General features: G+C 33.6%; 2 protein-coding genes across 2 annotated transcripts; both read right to left on the bottom strand.

The window, feature by feature from the left end:
- Positions 1–7,607: 7,607 nt before the first annotated feature.
- LOC148610760 (venom protein 302-like) lies at positions 7,608–11,135 on the bottom strand. The gene is made up of 4 exons (XM_088596111.1): positions 10,977–11,135; positions 8,850–8,973; positions 8,285–8,406; positions 7,608–7,808 (listed from the first exon to the last, which is right to left on the bottom strand). Exons 1-3 carry the CDS (start codon positions 11,018–11,020, stop codon positions 8,287–8,289), a joined length of 288 nt encoding a protein of 95 aa, XP_088452237.1. The 5' UTR covers positions 11,021–11,135; the 3' UTR covers positions 7,608–7,808; positions 8,285–8,286.
- Positions 11,136–14,856: 3,721 nt separating this feature from the next.
- On the bottom strand, positions 14,857–17,876 carry LOC148610759 (venom protein 302-like). The gene is made up of 4 exons (XM_088596110.1): positions 17,679–17,876; positions 15,967–16,090; positions 15,399–15,520; positions 14,857–15,057 (listed from the first exon to the last, which is right to left on the bottom strand). Exons 1-3 carry the CDS (start codon positions 17,798–17,800, stop codon positions 15,401–15,403), a joined length of 366 nt encoding a protein of 121 aa, XP_088452236.1. The 5' UTR covers positions 17,801–17,876; the 3' UTR covers positions 14,857–15,057; positions 15,399–15,400.
- Between the last annotated feature and the right edge of the window lie 3,286 nt (positions 17,877–21,162).

Genomic DNA, 21,162 nt, shown 5'->3' with positions numbered 1-21,162 from the left:
TCAACAAAAATGCATTTTTTGTATTTTTGAACGCGTGATATGAACGCAACTATACACGGGCAATTGTTGTTCACGTAATTCCTCAGTAAACAAAAATTGCCTGTATATTATCTAAAGCCCAAAGGAATTTTTTTTTCAAATCAACTCTCTCCGATAATTTATCGTTACTTAGATAGTTCTATGGAGCCTGGATAACTCAATGTTTTATAGCAAGTCATTTGGCTAAAAAACAAGAAACAATACAGTGTTGGATTACTTTACTACGTACCGTATATGCATGTATGTAATTATATACTCCTGGTAAACATATGTTAGAAACTGAAAGGGTAAGGGTCCAAGATTCAAACGGTAATCATAAGAATGAAATCTTTGGATAAAAACTAGATAAGGAACATGAACACACACAACAAGTAACATGAAATAAACAAAATAACACGTTCAAAGAAAACAAAAAATGAATCAGCAACTCGGAAAACTGGGAGTATGAACTAAATACACCGGTAGAGTAAGCGTCCTCTGCTTTTCTAGAAACTTCCGCTGAGATTCTAACAAAATTTCAAGTCCGAGGTAGACGAAACAGAAAACAAAAAGTATTACACGGTGAACAAACCAGTTGTAAATGTGCAGATCAATATATGATAACGATCCAGGAGTTTATGATAACGATCCAGGAGTTTATGATGACGATCGAGGAGTTTATGATGACGATCATTTGTAGTTTGACTGTTGTCTAATAGCAACAAAGCATGTTCTAGAAATCGTAAGAATTTTACTAGGGTACAAAAAGTCGGCGTAGTTTCGACAAGGTTGCCATATCGTATTAGCTGTGATCTGACGAGCATGAAAGATATTCATTACTATACACGTGATACGCATCGTAAACGAAATCCTCTTTTTAGATTACCTTAGAACAAACTTGACAACATGCTACATTAAGATGCACATCCAGCGTACGTCAAAAATTCAGAATGTCTGATGCATGTTAAACTTACGTGTAACATGAGCAGTGTGAAAACTCAGACATATGGCTCAAACTTGGATAAATTGAAATTTGATCTGATTAACCGAATGACATATGTTTTACCTTTTCGATATATGTTCTACGTAATATGAGAAAATTTCGGCCTAACCAAGTGAAATTGTGCCTGCCATCGAATCCTGAATAAACCAAGGAACTGTCTTGACAAAGATAACTTGTCTAAATCAAATCTGTATCATATATATATATATATATATATATATCTCCTAGCTGGCCGAGTGGTCTATGGCACTGGACGTAGTGAGGCGGTGTTGCCATAGATGTCACCGCGGTACGAGTTCGAGTCCCGTGGAAGGAACGACCAAAAATTTGCTTCGCAAATTTCACAGTTCTAACAACGTTGGGAATGTTTCAGACCCGTCTATACGTTTACGTTATCTTCCCTGTATCAATTTGATCCGATGGAGCAGTGTAGCGAATAGAGTCGTCACATTCTGAGACGTTGTATATATAATATATACTGTAGCCAAAACTTAAGTTATAACCAAACCATGAAGATACCTAAGTGGTGTCCAAACCAAATCTTAAAGATATCCAAAACACGTCTAAACCAAATCTTAAAAGATATCCAAATTGTGTATAAACCAAATCTTCAAGATATTCAAAACATTTTAACCAGATGCTTAATATACTCAACATTCCTGAATACACCCGAAATATATGTCTTTACACAAACATGAATATACCCAAATTTTGTATTAACCATCCTCAACAATATCTGACACATGCATTAACCAAATCCTAAACTTGACGTAACTACGCCAAATTCTGTCCACTGGAACAATAGCGACCGATTCTTTGCTAGCATACCTGTAATGATTATTTTTTTGTGTGTCGTTAACTTTTCAGTTTGGTATTGAAGAGTTTCCATCGTTCTGTTGGACTATTCAGTGCTTGCCTAAGGGTGTATTTACACTTGAAGAAGTCCTCTTCGTGATCTTTGAAAATTTTTTAGTCAGTATTTCGGTTAAACGCTTGTGCATTGGTTACGCATCACGATATTCGTTCTTCTATTTCATTGTCACATATATTTATTTATCTATTTATTTACTTTTGAAAATCTACTTTGTCAAGTAACGGGAAATTATTGTATAGTATTTTTTCTCTTCCCACGGCTTAATATACATTTGATAAACAATTTGTTTTTTATTTATTTATTTATTTATTTATTTATTTTTTTTTTTTTTATTATTTTTTTTTTTGCTAACATTTGTAAAACTTTTTTCAAATCAAAAGGTTTAAAACCCCCGCTTCCGAGAGCGAATGTAATCGGCTGTTCCCTTTACTTCTACACAATTTCTGGTAATTTGTAAAGTGTCTGTAACATCTTTTCTATAACGAGATCAAGTAGCAGTTATTTTAAATTCATTCAATAAAAAGAATTGGAACCAGCGTGAAATTGGAAAATTGTCTACTTTACTTCATACAAATCTTGCCGTAGAAAAATGGTCATAGTCTAGCTAAAACAATACATTAATAGAATAAGTTTATTTAAGAAATAATTTTAAATCATGAAAACTCCATCTTGTAATTGTTTTACAACGGACTGGTCATTTATGTCGCATTGTTTTATAACGAAATAAATGGGCAGCTCATAGTAAAACAATGATAAAATGGAGCTTCCGTAATTTATTTCGATTCAAATATACCTGGATTTTTTTTTATATTTTTGAATAGAAGCCGCCTCTGTGTTGCACGAAATGTATGTTGGTCATGTTTTTATTTCTTTACCATGGCTTTGGTCTAAAGAGTTTTGAAGCACGTCATATCAGACTTTGATGTAATATACATTTATGATATAGTATTTAAAGTATTTACATTCCTGACCAAAAGTGAGACGATGACACAAATCGCAAAAACCTTCATATTCCGTAAGTTAAAGAGACTCAGTGTTGTCCCTTGAATGTTGATTGATACAAGTTTAAAAACATCAGCGAGCGCATACTTTATATACCATTAAAGTAAGCCTATTGTTGAAACAATTTGGAAATTATCAAGTGCAAATGTATTTCTACAAGGAAAGGGACACAATGAAACACTAACCGAGATGAGTTTTCATTTCTTTCCATGTAGTTTGTCTGACCGATTTTTTTCTCTTTAAATAAAAAAGTAAAAACTTTAAGTGGCAATTTCCTCCGATTACCTTGTATTAGCTACTCAAACAAAAAATTACGTAGATAAAATTTGATAATGTGATAAATTAAATGATTGTGGAATGCATGATATGTTATGCTTGTTTAGCGCCATTTCTGATCTAATAACCTTTAATGAATTCACGTAAATGCCGGATTATTTTACATGTTGTGTGAAGGAGCAAATTCTTTGTTTTTCTAGGTATTTATTAATTAGCACTCAAAGCTCCGTAAATCGAAATGTTCCTTTGTTTTGATCCAGTTTTTGTCTTTACTCTCAGTGGATATTTTGGGCTGGAATAGCGGGACAAATTTTTAAAAAAATAGAAAAATGGTGAAGTTACGAAAGAAAAATACATTTTATTACTTTTTTACACTGATAACTATCGTTTTGCAAAGGGAAAGGTCATTGAATTTTGCAAGACATTTTTTTCGGATGGAGTATCTTCTTTTATAACCACTTTTGGTTAACTAATGGATGCTCCGTCAGAGGTTACGCACGATATTGCAACTATATAACGTTACGTAGAACGTCGTTAAAAAGAAAACGTCAGCTTACAGCATCACAGCCTATTACATATTTTTTACAGAAATGAAACAGGGATTATAGTGTTTTATTACCTTATTACACTAAACCACAAAAACAGACTATTCAAATTATCAACTGCACGTGAGTCATCGGGACTTAACAATGTCAAGGTCTTCATTTAATTAATGGCCAATTTTATCTTGTATTTTTATGCATAATAGCGAAGAAATAATAACTTTTTCCTTGTTAATAAAATTATAGTAATTTATGTTGAACAGGATTTCCTCTCGATTTACCATTGTATAAACAAAATATAACACCGGAACCAGCACATAACAAATAGCGCCCCCAAAATTATCATAATTTATGTGTCTGCGTCGATTTAAACTGCATTAGCTGTCATTTTCTTTTACATTTACCTTAACTTTAAATTACTTCTACTAAATGGTACTTATTTTGTACAATTTCAGTTGATACTCACAAATAAAATGCATTAAATACATGAAATAGGTGTCAAAACTGAACAAATTTGGCAGTTAATGCAGCTTTAAGTATTCGTTCTCCATGTATCAGTACGATAACTATGCAAGTACTTTGGAAATTTGTCTTAAATTTGCACTTAATTCGTGAAATAATGGTTATGTTGTGTGTCCAGACTAAAACTAAAAGAATGTTTTGTATTTTTTCAATTACTAGTAGTTAAACTTTGTGCTCTGAATTTTCTTTCCATGTCTGGAATAGTATGTCTGTAAATGATAGGTAGACATATGTCAAGAAATGTCTATTCATTTAAAGTAATTAGGGACAAGTCAACTAGTCCCTTACATGCATAATTTTCGTAATTCGGAGTGGTCCTGGATGGCTGGATACAAATGACGTGATTTGTGATACATTTTCTTCGAATATTGTAGTAAAATTGATTAATGGGTTAAAGAATGGGATTTTAGAGGAGGTACATGTAATATAGTATTTGAATATGTCACCCGCTTTAGTTAATTTTTGATCTACACGATTTCTTTTATGTATTATTTTTTTAAATTCAAATGTGAAATAATGATAACACATCTGGTGGGAGAACTAGAAATTCCGAATGGCTGCAGGGGCCTGAAAAACATAAGTATGTTGCGCTCGTGTGTGTTCTTTTTTTACCATTCAAATCCTGGTTCCCTCAATTTCCCTTCTGTTGATTTTCATATTAACAACCAATTACTATTTGAACAAAAGCTCCCCCCTTCCTTCTACCAGATCCTCCTATGACAGACAAGAATCTCCAGATGATAATTCACGTTCAGGTCATTTAAGGTTCAGGACACAATATTATGGATAGCTACGAAAGGAATAGTCGCTACCCATTATACATTTATATCCCCCGAAAAAAATCATTTCTGTCCATTTGCGGCATAAACGTACAAAAACGTCGTGTTTGTGGTTTGGAACGAAATTGCTAGACTTTTTTTGTCACATCAAATGAACAACATAAACAAAATCTCAAAGATTAGCGATTTGACATTGGCATCAATTTGTCTGTCCCAAAACTTTCAAAATCTGTCGTTTGAACTAACTGACGACAGAACCGATTTCAAGTCTTGTATGTTTGATATGAGCATGGATCGCACACAATTTCAACCCTTTTAAGGCAGATTTTAATCGGATTTCAGCGATTTGAACATAAAGTACAAATGGATTTCATGACGTTAGACATCGTTTCGGGGCGGTGGTTATTCAACATTTTATAGTTGTAAATGGGGGGAGGGGGGCGAAAACTTCCATACGTTTAGTATGTAACCAAAAACAGAAATTAAAACTCTTTTGGCCATTACATATAGCTGAAAAAGTTTTTTTTTAATTGATTAAATGTTCTGAAAAATTCAAATGTTTTGCAAAAAGAAATAATTTCTTCTTATATTACAATTTTAGGTGGAACGTACGCCGGAACGGTCCTTTTTTTATCGGGGCAGCAAGGATTTTTCACAAAATTTATATACCGCAATAAACTCGCTCACTAGGCTTTTATTTCTTTTATACCCTATCCTGAGATCCTGGATCCAACACTACCCAAGGACTTTCATTTACCATTATTTCTTGTCTCACACATGATTTAGCTCCTTATTTCATATTTACAGGTGGAAATACTGAACTTTGTATGGTAATGTTAATACCACGTGGTAAACTATTTCATATGCTCGAGGATTGTGATTGGATAGACAGTCCAGCTCGTCCGGAAATGCTCTATACTCTCCCTCATTCGTAAACGTTGCAGTTTTGCATATCACAAGATGTCTGTTCGGAAAAAATGGAGGAAACCCAAATCAATTAAATGTTATCTGTTTCTATACATTTGTTTTCACATTTGACCCTTGCGAGCAATTAACTGAAATAAAAGGAATTGTAAAGAAGTTTTTACATCTTCTGCATAAAAATTGATTAAAAAAAAAAAAACAACAAATAACAAAATAAATAGGTACCAAATCTACTAAAATTGACAATCGTGTCATGTTCTCGTGAAATAAGAATATCAGAGTGTGATTCTCTATAATAAATTTAAAGATGGTCATGGAAGATGATTGGATGATTGAAGGCATATTAATGGGAACACGATGGTCCCACAAGTAGACTCTGAGTACAAACATGATAAACGATTTTAAACTTTCTTAACAAAGCAACAAAATTTTGTACCAAAAAAAGAGTTATTACCCTTTTTCTATGAATTTCAATGCTTTCTATGTTGTTTTTTTTTTCTCTTTATATTATTCGTTGTTGTTAATTAAAAATCAACATTCAAGTTTGAGAAAGGATGAATCTATGAAATGATTATTTTTTAAACAAAATTTGTCATATGCAACCAACTGCATGTTTTTTGCATGGACACCTTCTTAAATATTATGATCACACGTTAGTTAATAGCATCAACACTTATAAGAAATGTCCATGAAAAGATATTTTATTAACCTACTCTTTGCAAAGTAATTCATTTACATTAAATCGCGTTTTGCAAGCAGTATGTTGAATGCTTCATCATCAAATTTACTGTACTTCCTTTCGACCCAAAACACTTTGTGGTGGCTATATTATAGCTTATACATGACTAAATAGAAAAATGAAAGATGAAAAGACATATTTAGGTGAATAGGACAAAATACATAATTTCTTTTATAAATGTTTTTGTTCCCGAATGGTCCAGGAGGTGACTTCATACTAGATGTAGGTCCATTGCATTTTACACTTAAATGTACATAACAAGAATAAAAATCTGGACATAAATTATGACAAAGGTGCAATTAAATTAATAATTAAAACACCCGAAATGAAAAAAACAAAGTACAGTGAGCCCATATATACTTTATTCTAGTAGACATTTGAACTGTTTCATTGTAGTTAAATTGTGACATGGCTACAGATATAAAGAAAACAACTGTTTATTGACTTGAAATAAAAACAATAGTCGGATTGGGCTTAGAATCGGTGTAAAACGCGATAAATACGTATACTTCATGTATGGTATGTGAAGGGATGTGATATGAAGTGTGCGATATAGATCTAAGTGAGTGATATAAGGTAATAGATATATGTCAAGAGGTGTGATATAGGGTATGCCATATAGGTTAGACGATATATATTTTAAACAAACACTTATGATGCATATACAATTTTTTTCAATCTAAATATCATATGATATACAGTTATTTTCTTTAAACTGTAATCCTTATCATTTTTAATCTAGTTATATTTTTATACGACGTGTTTTTACATTTCTTCCCTACTTGTGGCCCGATAGTGACGCTACGATAAACAGATTGTTCATACAAGGATAGGAAAGTAGGCGTGGTCTATAATTGCTATTATATTGTCAGTGACCTTATATACAGTCAACACATTTTGGTTGCTCACATAGAACAATTGCAGTAAACACAGAAAACAGTAATGTTTAATAAACAAGTTCACACGTACATTCAATTGAGTTCAAAGAATATTGTAACATAGAACTTAAAGCATTAGATAAAATCATGCGAGTTTCTGTTAGTTTATTTGTAAGAATCATAATTTAGATCAATCATGACTTCACAAGGTCTCTACTCCATCTTCTTCATACTTGGTCATATTGTGTTCGCTGTTGGTGTAAAATAAGCAACGAATAAGAAAAATGGCCAGCTTAGCAGAAACGTATTTTTGCTGTGCTTTTATTCATGTAAGAAAAGTTTGGGCACGGCTTGATCTAGAAATCTCAAATTGTCGTTATCCTCAAATCTTTTTCTTTTCAAACTTTCACCGATCGGATTGCATTTGAGAAAAAAATACAATTTTAGATTATCCATGGCCAGGCAGTCATGACAACATTGAACTTTGGCGTACATATAAGCATTTAACTAGTAACATGTCTCATCAAATACTTTGCTTTGATGGGAGACTTCACACAGTGTCTGGTCTATAACTGAAATATCCAGGGTTTTCGTTAAAACCGGGTTCACTGTATATGTTTACTCCGGGATGCAAAACCGCCTCCTTCGCGATCATTGAAGGTATATTTGTGTCACTATTATAACTCGTAATTCTAGCAGTATAAACTATTTTCTTACATATACAAACCTCTAGGTACAAACCCCTCTTCGGTTAAAGATTATTCCGGTACCCCCACGGACATTGCATTCTAGCCCCGGCGCACATTTACCAGCAATACCCCAAGGACCTCCACATTCTTCACCAGCAATCTAGAAAACAAGCTATTATGCATTTTTAAAAATTTTTTTTTTATCAAAAATTCTAGCGGAATCAAAAGAATGTAATCCAGGGACAAAGACCAGACATGGAAAACAGACAATCACAACAAAGAACATTCAGTAAGTAAAATATATAAAAAGTAACAAAAGTAAATAAGCAACTCGGACTCCACTAGACACTGGTAGCATTAACCAGGTGCACAGGTAAGGTAAGCGTCCTCTGCTTTACAATTCTACAAACATCCATCTAGTTGTCTAGTAGCACCATAGCTTGTTCCAGAAGCCTAATTGTAGGTATTATAGCCGGGTAAACAAAATCGGCGTAGTTTTGACAAGCCTAATATAACGTATTAAATGTGTTCCGACATGCATGAAAGATATTAATTACTATAGACGTGATACGCATCGTCAACGAAACCCCAATTTTAAATTACCTTTGAACAAACTTGACAACAGCCACAGGCGTCATAGACCAGCGGACTCGAACATGTCGGTGGTGGGCCACAAAATTCTTCTCTGTTTTCAAAGCACTCATGAACGCACGACAAACTGTCAACGCTGTCGGAAAAGTTTAAAAATGTATTCAATTAAACGCTGTGCACATCTACTCAAATGTATATACATATGCTACATTAAGATGCACGTCCAGCGTACGTCGAAAATTAAGAATGCCTTATGTACGTTAACCGTGTAACATACGCGGTGTGAAAATTAATTCAGGTAAATTGATTTTTGATCTGTCTGACCGAATGACATATTTTGTACCTTTTTCGATATATTTTCTACGTAATTTGAGAACATTTCTGCCTGACCTAGTGAAATTTTGCCTGCCATTGACAGTTTGCACATTCTGATTGCTGCCTACATATGTCTATAATGTATGGTTGACACAAGTTCGACAGATTTCAAAAGTCGCTTTTGTATATAAAACTTACAAAACTAAGAGGGACATTAGAACCTGAAATGAATGTCACCACAGAAAAAACAAAATTTTATGTTGCAACGAAGGTTGGCAACATCGAATCCTGAATAAACCAAGTAACTGCCTTGACAAATCCAGAAGATAACCTGTCTAAATCAAATCTGTATCATATATATATATATAATGTACCCAAAACTTAAGTTAACCAAACCATGAAGATACCTAAGTGGTGTCAAAACCAAATCTTAAATATATCCAAAACACATCTAATCCAAATCTTAAGATATCCAAACACATGTCTTAGCCAAATCTTGAAGATATCCAAAACATTTTTAACCAGATCTTTAATATGCTCGACATTCCTGAATTCACTCGAAATATATGTTTTTACACAAACATGAAAATACCCGAATTTTGTATTAACCATCCTCAACAATATCTGACACATGCATTAACCAAATCCTAAACTTGACGTAACTACACCAAATTCTGTCCACTGGAACAATAGCGACCGATTATTTGCTAATATATCTGTAATGATTAATGTTTTTTGTTGTTAACTTTTCAGTTTGGTATTGAAGAGTTTTCATCATTCTGTTTGACCATTCAGTGTTTGCCTTAGGGTGTAATTACATTTCATGAAGACATCTTGGTGATCTTTGAAAATATATTTTCTCAATATTTCGGTTAAACGCTTGTGCATTGGTTGTGCATTACGATATTCGTTCTTTTATTTCATTGAAAAAGTTAGGTTATTTCTCTACAGCATAAATATCAAGTACAGCTATAAGGCTGATACCACTGTCTTCTTCTGGAGTTGTGGGGGGGGGGTAGGGTGGGGCTGGTTGAGTATAATATTTTTACAACACCAACGGTGTTATTTATTTATTTACTTATTTATTTATTTTTGAAAATCTACTTTGTCAAGTAACGAAAAAATATTGTATAGTATTTTTTCTCTTTCCATGCCTTCATATACATTTGATAAACATAGTTTTTTTATTTTTTTTTTTTTGCTTATATTTGTATAACTTTTTTTCAAATCAAAATGTTCAAGACTTCCGCTTAGGAGAGCGAATATAATCGGTTGTTGCCTTAACTTCTACACAATTCCTGGTAATTTGTAAAGTGTTTGTAACATCTATTCTAAAACGAGATCAAGGAGCAGTTATTTTGAATTCATTCAATAAGAAGGATTGGAACCAGCGTAAAATTGGAAGATTGTCTACCGTACTTCATACAAATCTTGCTGTAGAAAAATGGTCATAGTCTAGCTAAAACAATACATTAATAGAATAAGTTTATTTAAGAAATAATTTTAAATCATGGAAACTCCATCTTGTAATTGTTTTACAACCAACTGGTCATTTATGTCGCATTGGTTTATAACGAAATAAATGGGCAGCCCGTGGTAAAACAATGATAAAATGGAGCTTCCATAATTTATTTCGATTCAAATATGCCTGGATATTTTTTTAAATATTTTTGAATAGGAGCATCCTTTGTGTTGCACGAAATGTTGGTCATGTTTTTATCACTTTGTTTTACCATAACCGTGGTCTAAAGAGTTTTGAAGCACGTCATATTAGACTTGGATGTAATATATATTTATGACATAATATTTAAAATATTTACATACCTGACCAAAAGTGAGACGATGACACAAATTGCAAAAATCTTCATATTCCGTGAGTTAAAGAGACTCAGTGTTATCCCTTGAATGTTGATTGATACAAGTTTAAAAACATCATCGAGCGCATGCTTTATATACCATTCAAGTTAATCTATTGTTGAAACACCCCGGTTATTATCAAGTCTAAATATATTTTTAAAAGGAAAGAGACACAATGAAACACTAACCGAGGTGTACTTTTCGCCTTGCAATTAAAATTTAGTATAAAACCTACAAAAACAAAGTTCAATTAGACGAGTTTTTATTACTTTCCATGTAGTTTTTCCAATCAATCATTTTATTTTATATTTTATTTATTTATTTTTTTGTTTGTTTGTTTGTTTGTTTCTTTGTTTGTTTTAAAAGTAAAAACTTTAAGTGGCAATTTCCTCCGATTACCTTGTATTAGCTACTCAAACAAAATATTACGTAGATGATAATGTGATAATGTGCTAACTTAAATCATTGTCTGATGCATCATACGTTATGCTCGTTATGCATCATTTTTAATCCAATAACCTTTAGTGAATTCACATAAATGCCCGATTATTTTACATTTCGTGTGAAAGAGCAAATTCTATGTTTTTTATGTAATTATGAATTAACACTCAAAGCTCCGTAAATCCAAATTTTATTTCTTTTTTTCATCCAGTTTTGTCCTTACTCACAGTGGATATTTTGAGCTGGAATAGCGGGACACATTCGACAAAAAATGGAAAATGATAAAGTAACGGAAGAAAAAAATTCATTTTATTACTTTTTATACTGATAGCTATCGTTTTGCAAAGGGAAAGATCATTGTATTCGCAAGACACTTTTTTTTCTGTTGGAATATCTTCTTTTATAACCGTTTTTGATTAACTAAGTGACGCTCCGTCACAGGTTACGCACGATATTGCAACTATATTACGTTATGCACAACGTCGTTAAAAAGAAAACATCAGCTTACAGCAACTCAGCCTATAACATATTTGTTTACAGAAGGAAATCCGTGATTATAGTGGTTTATTTCCTTTTTACACTGAATCACAAAAACATACTATTTAAATATGCAACTGCATGTGAATCATCTGGACCATTGTATAAACAATATATAACACCAGAACCAGCATATAGTAAATTGCGCCCCCAAAATTATCATAACTTGTGCGTCTCCATCGATTTAAGTATTCGCTCTTCATTACTGACAACACTAAATGAAAGTCCAGTATACACAGCAAGTATTATAATTGTTCGTCGTGCTTTTTTAGTGGAGTCCGAGTTGTATTTTGCTTTTGTTACTTTGTATTATGATTTTAGTTACTTTATGTTCTTTGTTGTGTATGTCTGTTTTCCATGTCTGGTCTTTGTCCCTGGATTACATTCTTTTGATTACTGCTATAACCACGGTTCCCTTGATTACTCTTTAATTGACCCACCTTTGACATCTGAACACACCCTTGTCATGAGAAAGTCGTCTTGAAACGCGGCCATCCGTGAATCCATATATCAGTGCGTTATAAGTGCAAGTATTTTGGAAATATTTTGGAAGTCTAAAATCTGCACTTAATTCGTGAAATAGTGGTTATGTTGTGTGTCCAGACTAAAACTAAAAGAATGTTTTGTATTTTTTTTTCAATTACTAGTAGTTCAGATTTGATGATTTGTGCTCTGATTTTTTCTTTCCATGTGTGGAAAATGTCTATAAATGATAGGTAAACATATGTAAAAAAATGTCTGTTCAATTAAAGTAATTAGACTCAATATAAGCCAACTCGTCCCTTACATGCATAATTTTCGTAATTCGGACTGGTCCTGGATAGCTGAATACAAATGACGTAATTTGTGATACATTTTCTTCGAATATTGTACTAAGATTAATTAATGGGTTAAAGAATGGGATTTTAGAGGAGGTACATGTAATATAGTATTTGAATATGTCAACTGCTTTAGTTCCTTTTTGATCTACACGATTTCTTTTTTCTGTAATAGTTTTAAAATTTAAATGTGAAATAATGATAACACATCTAGTGGGAGAACTAGAAATTCCGAATGGTTGGAGGGGCCTAAGAAACTAAGTGTGATAATTCACATTCAGGTAATTTAAGGTTTAGAACACAACATTATGGATAGCTACGCAAGGAATAGTCGTTACCCATTTTACGTTTTATATCCTCCGAAAAAATCATGTATGTCCATTTGCGGCATAAACGTACAAAAACGTCGTGTTTGTGGTTTGGGACAAAATGGCTGGACTTTTTTTGTCACATCAAATGAACAACATAAACAACATCTCAAAGATTAGCGATTCTTTGTAAGCCTTATTTCTTGTACCTTTGGAGCATGTTGGTTATTCATACTTTTGGAAATGTAAAAATGTTTCCTACGGCCACCTATTTGACGCAATATAGCTTTAAATGCACAAAACGACTTAAGGATTTCTTTATAAAAATAATGTTTAGCAAAGGTTCTTACCAAAAATATACCTGTATGGAAAAGACAATGTGTACTCTAAGGTGATATGCATAATTGTCAAATGTATTTACCATATTTGGTTGTTTCTATTTTTTTTCTTTTTCGTCAAATTGACCGTCAATAATTTGACATTGGCATCAACTTTTCTGTCCCAAAACTTTCAAAATCTGCCATTTGAACTAACTGACGATAGAAGCGATTACAAGTCGTCATATGTATAATGTGAGCATGGATCGTACACAATTTTAACCCTTTTAAGGCAGATTTTAATCGGTTTCCAGCAAATTGAACATAAAGTACATGTAGATTTCGTAACGTAGGACATCGTTTCGGGGCGATGGTTATTCAACATTTATAGTTGTAAATGGGGGGGGGGGGCGAAAACTTTCAAACGTTTATTATGTAAACAACAACAGAAATTAAAGCTAGTTTGGCCAGTACATATAGATGAAAGAGTAATCAAGGGAACCAAGGATATAGCGGTAATCAAAAGAATGTAATCCAGGGACAAAGACCAGACAGAAAACAGACATGCACAACAAAGAATATAAAGTAGATAAAATCATACATACAAAGTAACAAAAGCAAATGAGCAACTTGGACTCCACTAAAAACTGGGAGCATGGACCAGGTGCACCGGTTCAAGCGTTCAAACTACATTTATGTTCAAAGGGGTCACTTGTACATTATTTTTACATCCCGATATACGAACGGGAAGCCGGAAAAAATGTCATATTAAGATAATTACAAAAAACAGAAACTTTATTGTTGTTTGTAAAGGAGCGGTTGTTATTTATTTTCCGGTGAACTTTGATCTAACTAAACAACGATTTAAAAGTACATGTATAAGGAACTTCTTTTATAAATGTTTTTGTTCCCGAATGCTCCAGGAGGCCACTTCTTATTAGAAGGTCCAATGTATTTTAAACCTACATGTACATAACAAGAATAAAAATCTGGACATAAATTACGACAAAGGTGCAATTAAATTAATAATTAAAACACTCGAAATGAAAAAGACAAAGTACAGTTTTTAACATTCATGAGCCTACATATACTTTATTCTAGTAGACATTTGGACTGTTTCATTGTAGTTAAATTGTGACATGCATGGCTACAGATATAAAGAAAACAACTGTTTATTGACTTAGAATAAAAACAAGAGTCGGATGGGGCTTAGAATCGGTGTAAAACGCGATAAATACGTATACTTCATGTATGGTATGTGAAGGGATGTGATATAAAGTGTGCGATAGTGGCCCCGATAGCGACGCTACAATAAACAGGTTGTTCATACAATGATAGTGGGCGGGGCCTATAATTGCTATTATATTGTCAGTGACCTTACATACAGTCAACACATTTTGGTTGCTCACATAGAACGATTGCAGTATACACAGAAAACAGTAATGTTTAATAAACAAGTTCACACGTACATTCAATTGAGTTCAAAGAATATTATAACAGAATTTAAAGCATTAGATAAAATCATGCGAGTTTCTGCTAGTTTATTTGTAAGAATAATAATTTAGATCAATCATGATTTCACAAGGTCTTTACTCCGCCATCTTCATACCTCGTCATCTTGTGTTCGCTGTTGGTGTAAAATAAACAAAAAATAAGAAAAATGCCCAGCTTGGCAGAAACGTATTTTCGCTGTGCTTTTATTCCATGTAAGCAAAGTATGGGCACGGCTTAATCGAAAAATCTCAAATTGTCGTTATCCTCAAATATTTTCCTTTTCAAACTTTTACCAATCGGATTGCATTTGAGGAAAATTACAATTTGAGATTTATCCATGGCCAGGCAGTCATGACAACACTCAGCTTTGGCGTACATATAAGCATTTAACTAGTAACTTGTCTCATCAAATACTTTGTGTCACTATTATAATTCGTAATGCTAGTAGTATAAACTATATTTGTATATACAAACCTCTAGGTACAAACCCCTTTTCGGTTAAAGATTAATCCGGTACCTCCACTGACATTGCATTCTAGCCCCGGAGCGCATTCACCAGCAATGCCCCAAGGACCTCCACATTCTTCACCAGCAATCTAGCAAACAAACTATTATGCATTTTTTAATATTTTTTGGAACCAAGATTCTAGCGGAATCAAAAGAATGTAATCCAGGGACAAAGACCAGACATTGAAAACAGACAGTCACAACTAAGGACATACAGTAACTAAAATTATATATAAAAAGTAACAAAAGTAAATGAGCAACTCGGACTCCACTAGAAACTGGTAGCATTAACCAGGTACACCGGTAAGGTAAGAATCCTCTGCTTTAAAATTCTAGAAACATCCACCTAATTGTCTAGTAGCACCATAGCTTGTTCCAGAAGCCTAATTGTATAAATTCTAGCCGAGTAAAAAAAAAATCGGCGTAGTTTTGACAAGCTCAACATAACGTATTAAATGTATTCCGACATGCATGAAAGATATTAATTACTATAGACGTGATACACATCGTCAACGAAACCCCAACTTTAAATTACTTTTGAACAAACTTGACAACAGCCACAGACGTCATAGACCAGCGGACTGGAACATGTCGGTGGTGGGCCACAATATTCGTCTCTATTTGCATAGCACCCATAAGGGCACGACAAACTGTCAACACTGTCAGAAAAAATGAAAAATGTATTCAATTAAACGCTGTACACATCTACTCAATGTGTATACACATGCTACATTAAGATGCACGTCCAGCGTACGTCGAAAATTAAGAATGCATGATGCACGTTTACCGTACGCGGTGTGAAAATTAACTCAGACACATGGCTCACACTTGGATAAATTGATTTTTGATCTGTCTGACCGAATGACATATTTTTACCTTTTTCGATATATTTTCTACGTAATATGAGAACATTTCAGCCTAACCAATTGAAATTTTGCCTGTCATTGACAGTTTGCACATACTGATTGCTGCCTACATATGTCTATAATGTATGGTTGACACATGCTCGATAGATTTCAAAAGTCGCTTTTGTATATAAAAATATTACAAAACTAAGAGGGACATTAGAACCTGAAATGAATGTCACTACAGAAAAATGTTGAAACGAAGATTGGCAACATCGAATCCTGAATAAACCAAGTAACTGTCTTGACAAATCCAGAAGATAACTTGTCCAAATCAAATCTGTAACATATTTATATAATGTACCCAAAACTTAAGTTAACCAAACCATGAAGATACCTAACTGGTGTCAAAACCAAATCTTAAAGACATCCAAAACATGTCTAAACTAAATCTTAAGATATCCAAACACATGTCTGAGCCAAATCTTGAAGATATCCAAAACATTTTTCACCAGATCTTTAATATACTCGACACTCCTGAATACATCCGAAATATATGTCTTAACACAAACATGAAAATACCCGAAATTTGTATTAACCATCCTCAACAATATCTGATACATGCATTAACCAAATCCTAAACTTGACGTACCTACGCCAAATTCTGTCCACTGGAACAACAGCGACCGATTATTTGCTAATATAGCTGTAATGATAAATGCTTTTCCTTTGTGTGTGTGTGTGTCGTTAACTTTTCAGTTTGGTATTAAAGAGTTTTCATCGTTCTGTTGGACCATTCGGTGTTTGACTAAGGGTGTAATTACACTTTATGAAGACATCTGGGTGATCTTTGAAAATATATTTGTCAGTATTTCGGTTAAACGTTTGTGTTAAACGATATTCGTTCTTTTATTTCATTGTCAATTTTTTTTTCTACAGCATAAATATAATGTACAGCTATAAAGCTGATACCATTGCCTTCTTCTGGAGTGTGTGTGTGTGGGGGGGGGGGGGGTAGGCTGATTAAATATAATATTTTTACAACAGCAACGGGTGTTATTTAATTATTTATTTATTTTTGATGTTTGAAAAAAAACACAGTCTATAATTGTTTTATTACGGGCTGGTCATTTATGTGGCATTCTTTTATAAGGAAATAAATGGGCAGCCCGTGGTAAAACAATGATAAAATGGAGCTTCCGTAATTTATTTCGTTTCTAATATGCCTGGAGTTTTTTTTATATATTTTTGAATAGAAGCAGCCTTTGTGTTGCACGAAATGTTGGTCATGTTTTTATCACTTTGTTTTACCATGACCGTGGTCTAAAGAGTTTTGAAGCACGTCATATTAGACTTGGCTGTAATATATATTTATGACATAATATTTAAAGTATTTACATACCTGACCAAAAGAGAGACGATGACACAAATCGCAAAGATCTTCATATCCCGTGAGTTAAAGAGACTCAGTGTTATCCCTTGAATGTTGAATGATACAAGTTTAAAAAACATCAGCGAGCGCATGCTTTATATACCATTAAAGTAAGCCTATTGTTGAAACAATCTGGAAGTTTGTCCAAAGTGGAAATTACCTCCGATTACCTTGTATTAGCTACTCAAACAAAAAATTACGTAGATAAAATTTCATAATGTGATAACTTAAATGATTGTCTGATGCATCATACGTTATGCTCGCAATGCGCCATTTTTAATCTAATAACCTTTAGTGAATTCACGTAAATGCCCGATTATTTTACATTTTGTGTGAAAGAGCAGATTCTTTGTTTTTGTATTTAATTATGAATTAACACTCAAAGCTCCGTAAATCCAAATGCTAATTTGTTTTGATCCATTTTGTTTTGTTTTTACTCTCAGTGGACATTTTGGGCTAGAATGACAGGAAATTAAAATTTTCAAAAATTGAAAAATGGTGAATAGACGAAACAAAAAATACATTTTAATACTTTTTATACTGACTGCTCTCGTTTTGCAAAGGGAAAGGTCATTGACTTTGCAAGAATTTTTTTTCTGTTGGAATATCTACTTCTATAACCGCTTTGGATTAACTAAGTGACGCTCCCTCAGAGGTTACGTACAATATTGATACTATAGAACGTTACGCACAACAAAAAGGAAAACGTCAGTTTACAGCAACACAGCCTATTACATATTTTTTACAGAAATAAAACAGGGATTATAGTGTTTCATTATCTTATTACACTAAACCACATTAACAGACTATTCAAATTTTCATCTGCATGTGAATCATGGGGACTTAACAATGTCAAGGTGGATGTCTTCATTTAATTAATGGTCAATTTTATGTTGTACTTCTATGCATAATAGCGAAGAAATAATAACTTTTTTCCTTGTTGATAAAATTATAGTAATTTATGTTGAACAGGATTTCTTCACATTTTACCAGAGTATAAACAATATATAACCCCCCCCAAATTCTCATAATTCATGAGTCTACGTAGATTTAAATATTCGTTCTCCATGGCTGACAACACCAAATGAAAGTCGAGTATATGCAGCAAGTATTATATTTATTCGTCGTGCTTTTAATTGACCCACCCATTTTAGCACACTCTTGTCATGAGAAAGTTGCCTTCAAACACGTGAATCCATGTATATGTATATGTAACTTTGGTACTTTGTATGTATGATTTTAGTTACTTTATGTTCTTTCTTGTATATGTCTGTTTTCCATGCCTAGTCTTTGTCCCTGGATTACATTCTTTCGATTACCGCTATAACCTTGGTTCCCTTGATTACTCCTTGACATCTTTACACACCCTTGTCATGAGAAAGTCGCCTTGAAACAAGGCCATCCGTGAATCCATGTATCAGTACGTTAACTGTGCAAGTATTTTGGAAATTTGTCTTGCATTTGCACTTAATTCGTGAAATAATGGTTATGTTGTGTGTCCAGACTAAAACTTAAAGAATTTGTTAAGATGTTTGGAATAGTACATGTATGTCTATAAATGATAAATAGACACATGTAAAGAGTAATCGGACTCAAAACAAATCAACTCGTCCCTTACATATATAATTTTCGGAAGCCCCGTGCAGGTCCGGGTGTCAAAAGAATAGGCCTGCAGCAGCGCTACACCTGTCGTAAAAGGTGACTAAATAGTGCTCAGAACCCTAGCCGGGGGCTATGACGCTCTGCCCACAGAGCAACTGGGTTGTGTGCCCCAGGTAGTCGAATGGTGTACCCCTGGCTTGTTATATCCTGGGGTTGTCAGTCTATAATACGGAAAACCTGACCGCAAACCATAGTGGTGCACCGTGTAGTGGAAAGATGCCACGTTCCTCGCACGTTAAAGAACCTTACTGTGGTATTCTCCCGGAGTAGGAACCATAGGGCTTTGCCACAGGAGGCTAAATTGCCCGACCCTACCCATCTCTCTCTATTTCCAGTGGCAATCAAAACTTGTCGACCCCATTATCCTTGTGTCCCATCCCATTTTTCATTTTATCATCATTTCATGTATATTTTATCATCCACTCCATGTTCATTGCCTGAATATAGCTGAAATATTGCTGCCCGAGCGTTAAACCCCAACACACAAACAAACAAACGGAATTCGCAGGGGTCCTGGATAGCTGGGTACAAATGATTTGTGGTACATTTTTCTTCGAATATTGTAGTAAGACTGATTAATTGATTAAAGAAAAGGATTTGAGAGGAGGTAGGTGTAATATATTATTTGAACATGTCACCCGGCTTGTTACGTTTTGATCTATCTTTTTTCTGTATATTTTTTCAACTTCAAATGTGAAATAATGATAACAAATCTAATGCAGAACTAGAAATCCCGAATAATTGCAGGGGCCTGACAAACCTAAGTGTGGTCCGCTCGTGTGTTTTATTGCCATTCAAATCCTAGTTCCTTAATTTCCCTTCCGTTGATATTATCAACCAATTACTATTTAAGCATAAGCCCCTCTTCCATTTACCAGTTCCACCTTTGACATCCAACATACCCCAAATAACAGTTTTCACATGATGATTCACATTTAGATAATGTAAGGTTTAGAACACAATATTATGGATAGGTACACAATGAATAGTCGTTACCCATTATACTTTTTATCCCCCAACAAAAAAAATCATTTCTGTCCATTGCGGCATAAACGTACAAAACGTCGTTTTTTCGGTTTGGGACAAAATGGCTGGACTTTTGTTTTGTCACCTTTAATAAACAACATAAACAACATCTGTTTGTGAGGCTTACTTCCTGTTAGTCGCCATTAAAGACAATTTGTAGATTTTGTAGCAGTAACGTGCACAACGTGTCAGTTTTGTAATAGCCTATCCTTTATGGTATGTAAAATTTTCAATAGCATGAACACTTCTCATTACAAATACGCGAAGTTGTTTCATGTGAAAACAGGCTTTACTAATAATAAAATCCTTTGTAACAGAACGATGACAATTCTTCGAAATCACACTAAAAAGTAATGACACAAATTAACACAGTCATTTTGACGCATTAATTTTCTGACTGTGGACAGGCGCATATAATTTTATAGCATATTATTAATTGACAAAAATATATTTGACCAAATATTGGTAAAACTACCAAATTGATAATTTTAATACTATAAGGCAAAAACGGACTTTTCCAATGCCACGTGCATTGCGGATGTCCTTCGTAAGTGTTCCATGTACTAGTTAATCGACATTGAACGTGAATATTACGCAAACTGGAGCACTTCTACGCTGCCACGTTAATTTCGGTAAATTGAATGTCCTTTGTAATCGTGGTGTATTTAAATTACAGTTCAATATAATCATTCACAATCAAGAAAAGCTTGACGTGTTTAGACATGTTTGAAGTCGATCCTCGTTTTTCCGTTCTCTTATCACTATT

This window comes from Perna viridis, chromosome 8, assembly GCF_037379345.1.
Source record: "Perna viridis isolate PV_CMFRI_1.1 ecotype Kerala chromosome 8, ASM3737934v1, whole genome shotgun sequence".
NCBI classification, from domain to species: domain Eukaryota; kingdom Metazoa; phylum Mollusca; class Bivalvia; order Mytilida; family Mytilidae; genus Perna; species Perna viridis.
The sequence above is the reverse complement of the archived record's forward strand: the minus strand, read 5'-3'. Positions and strand labels throughout refer to the sequence as shown.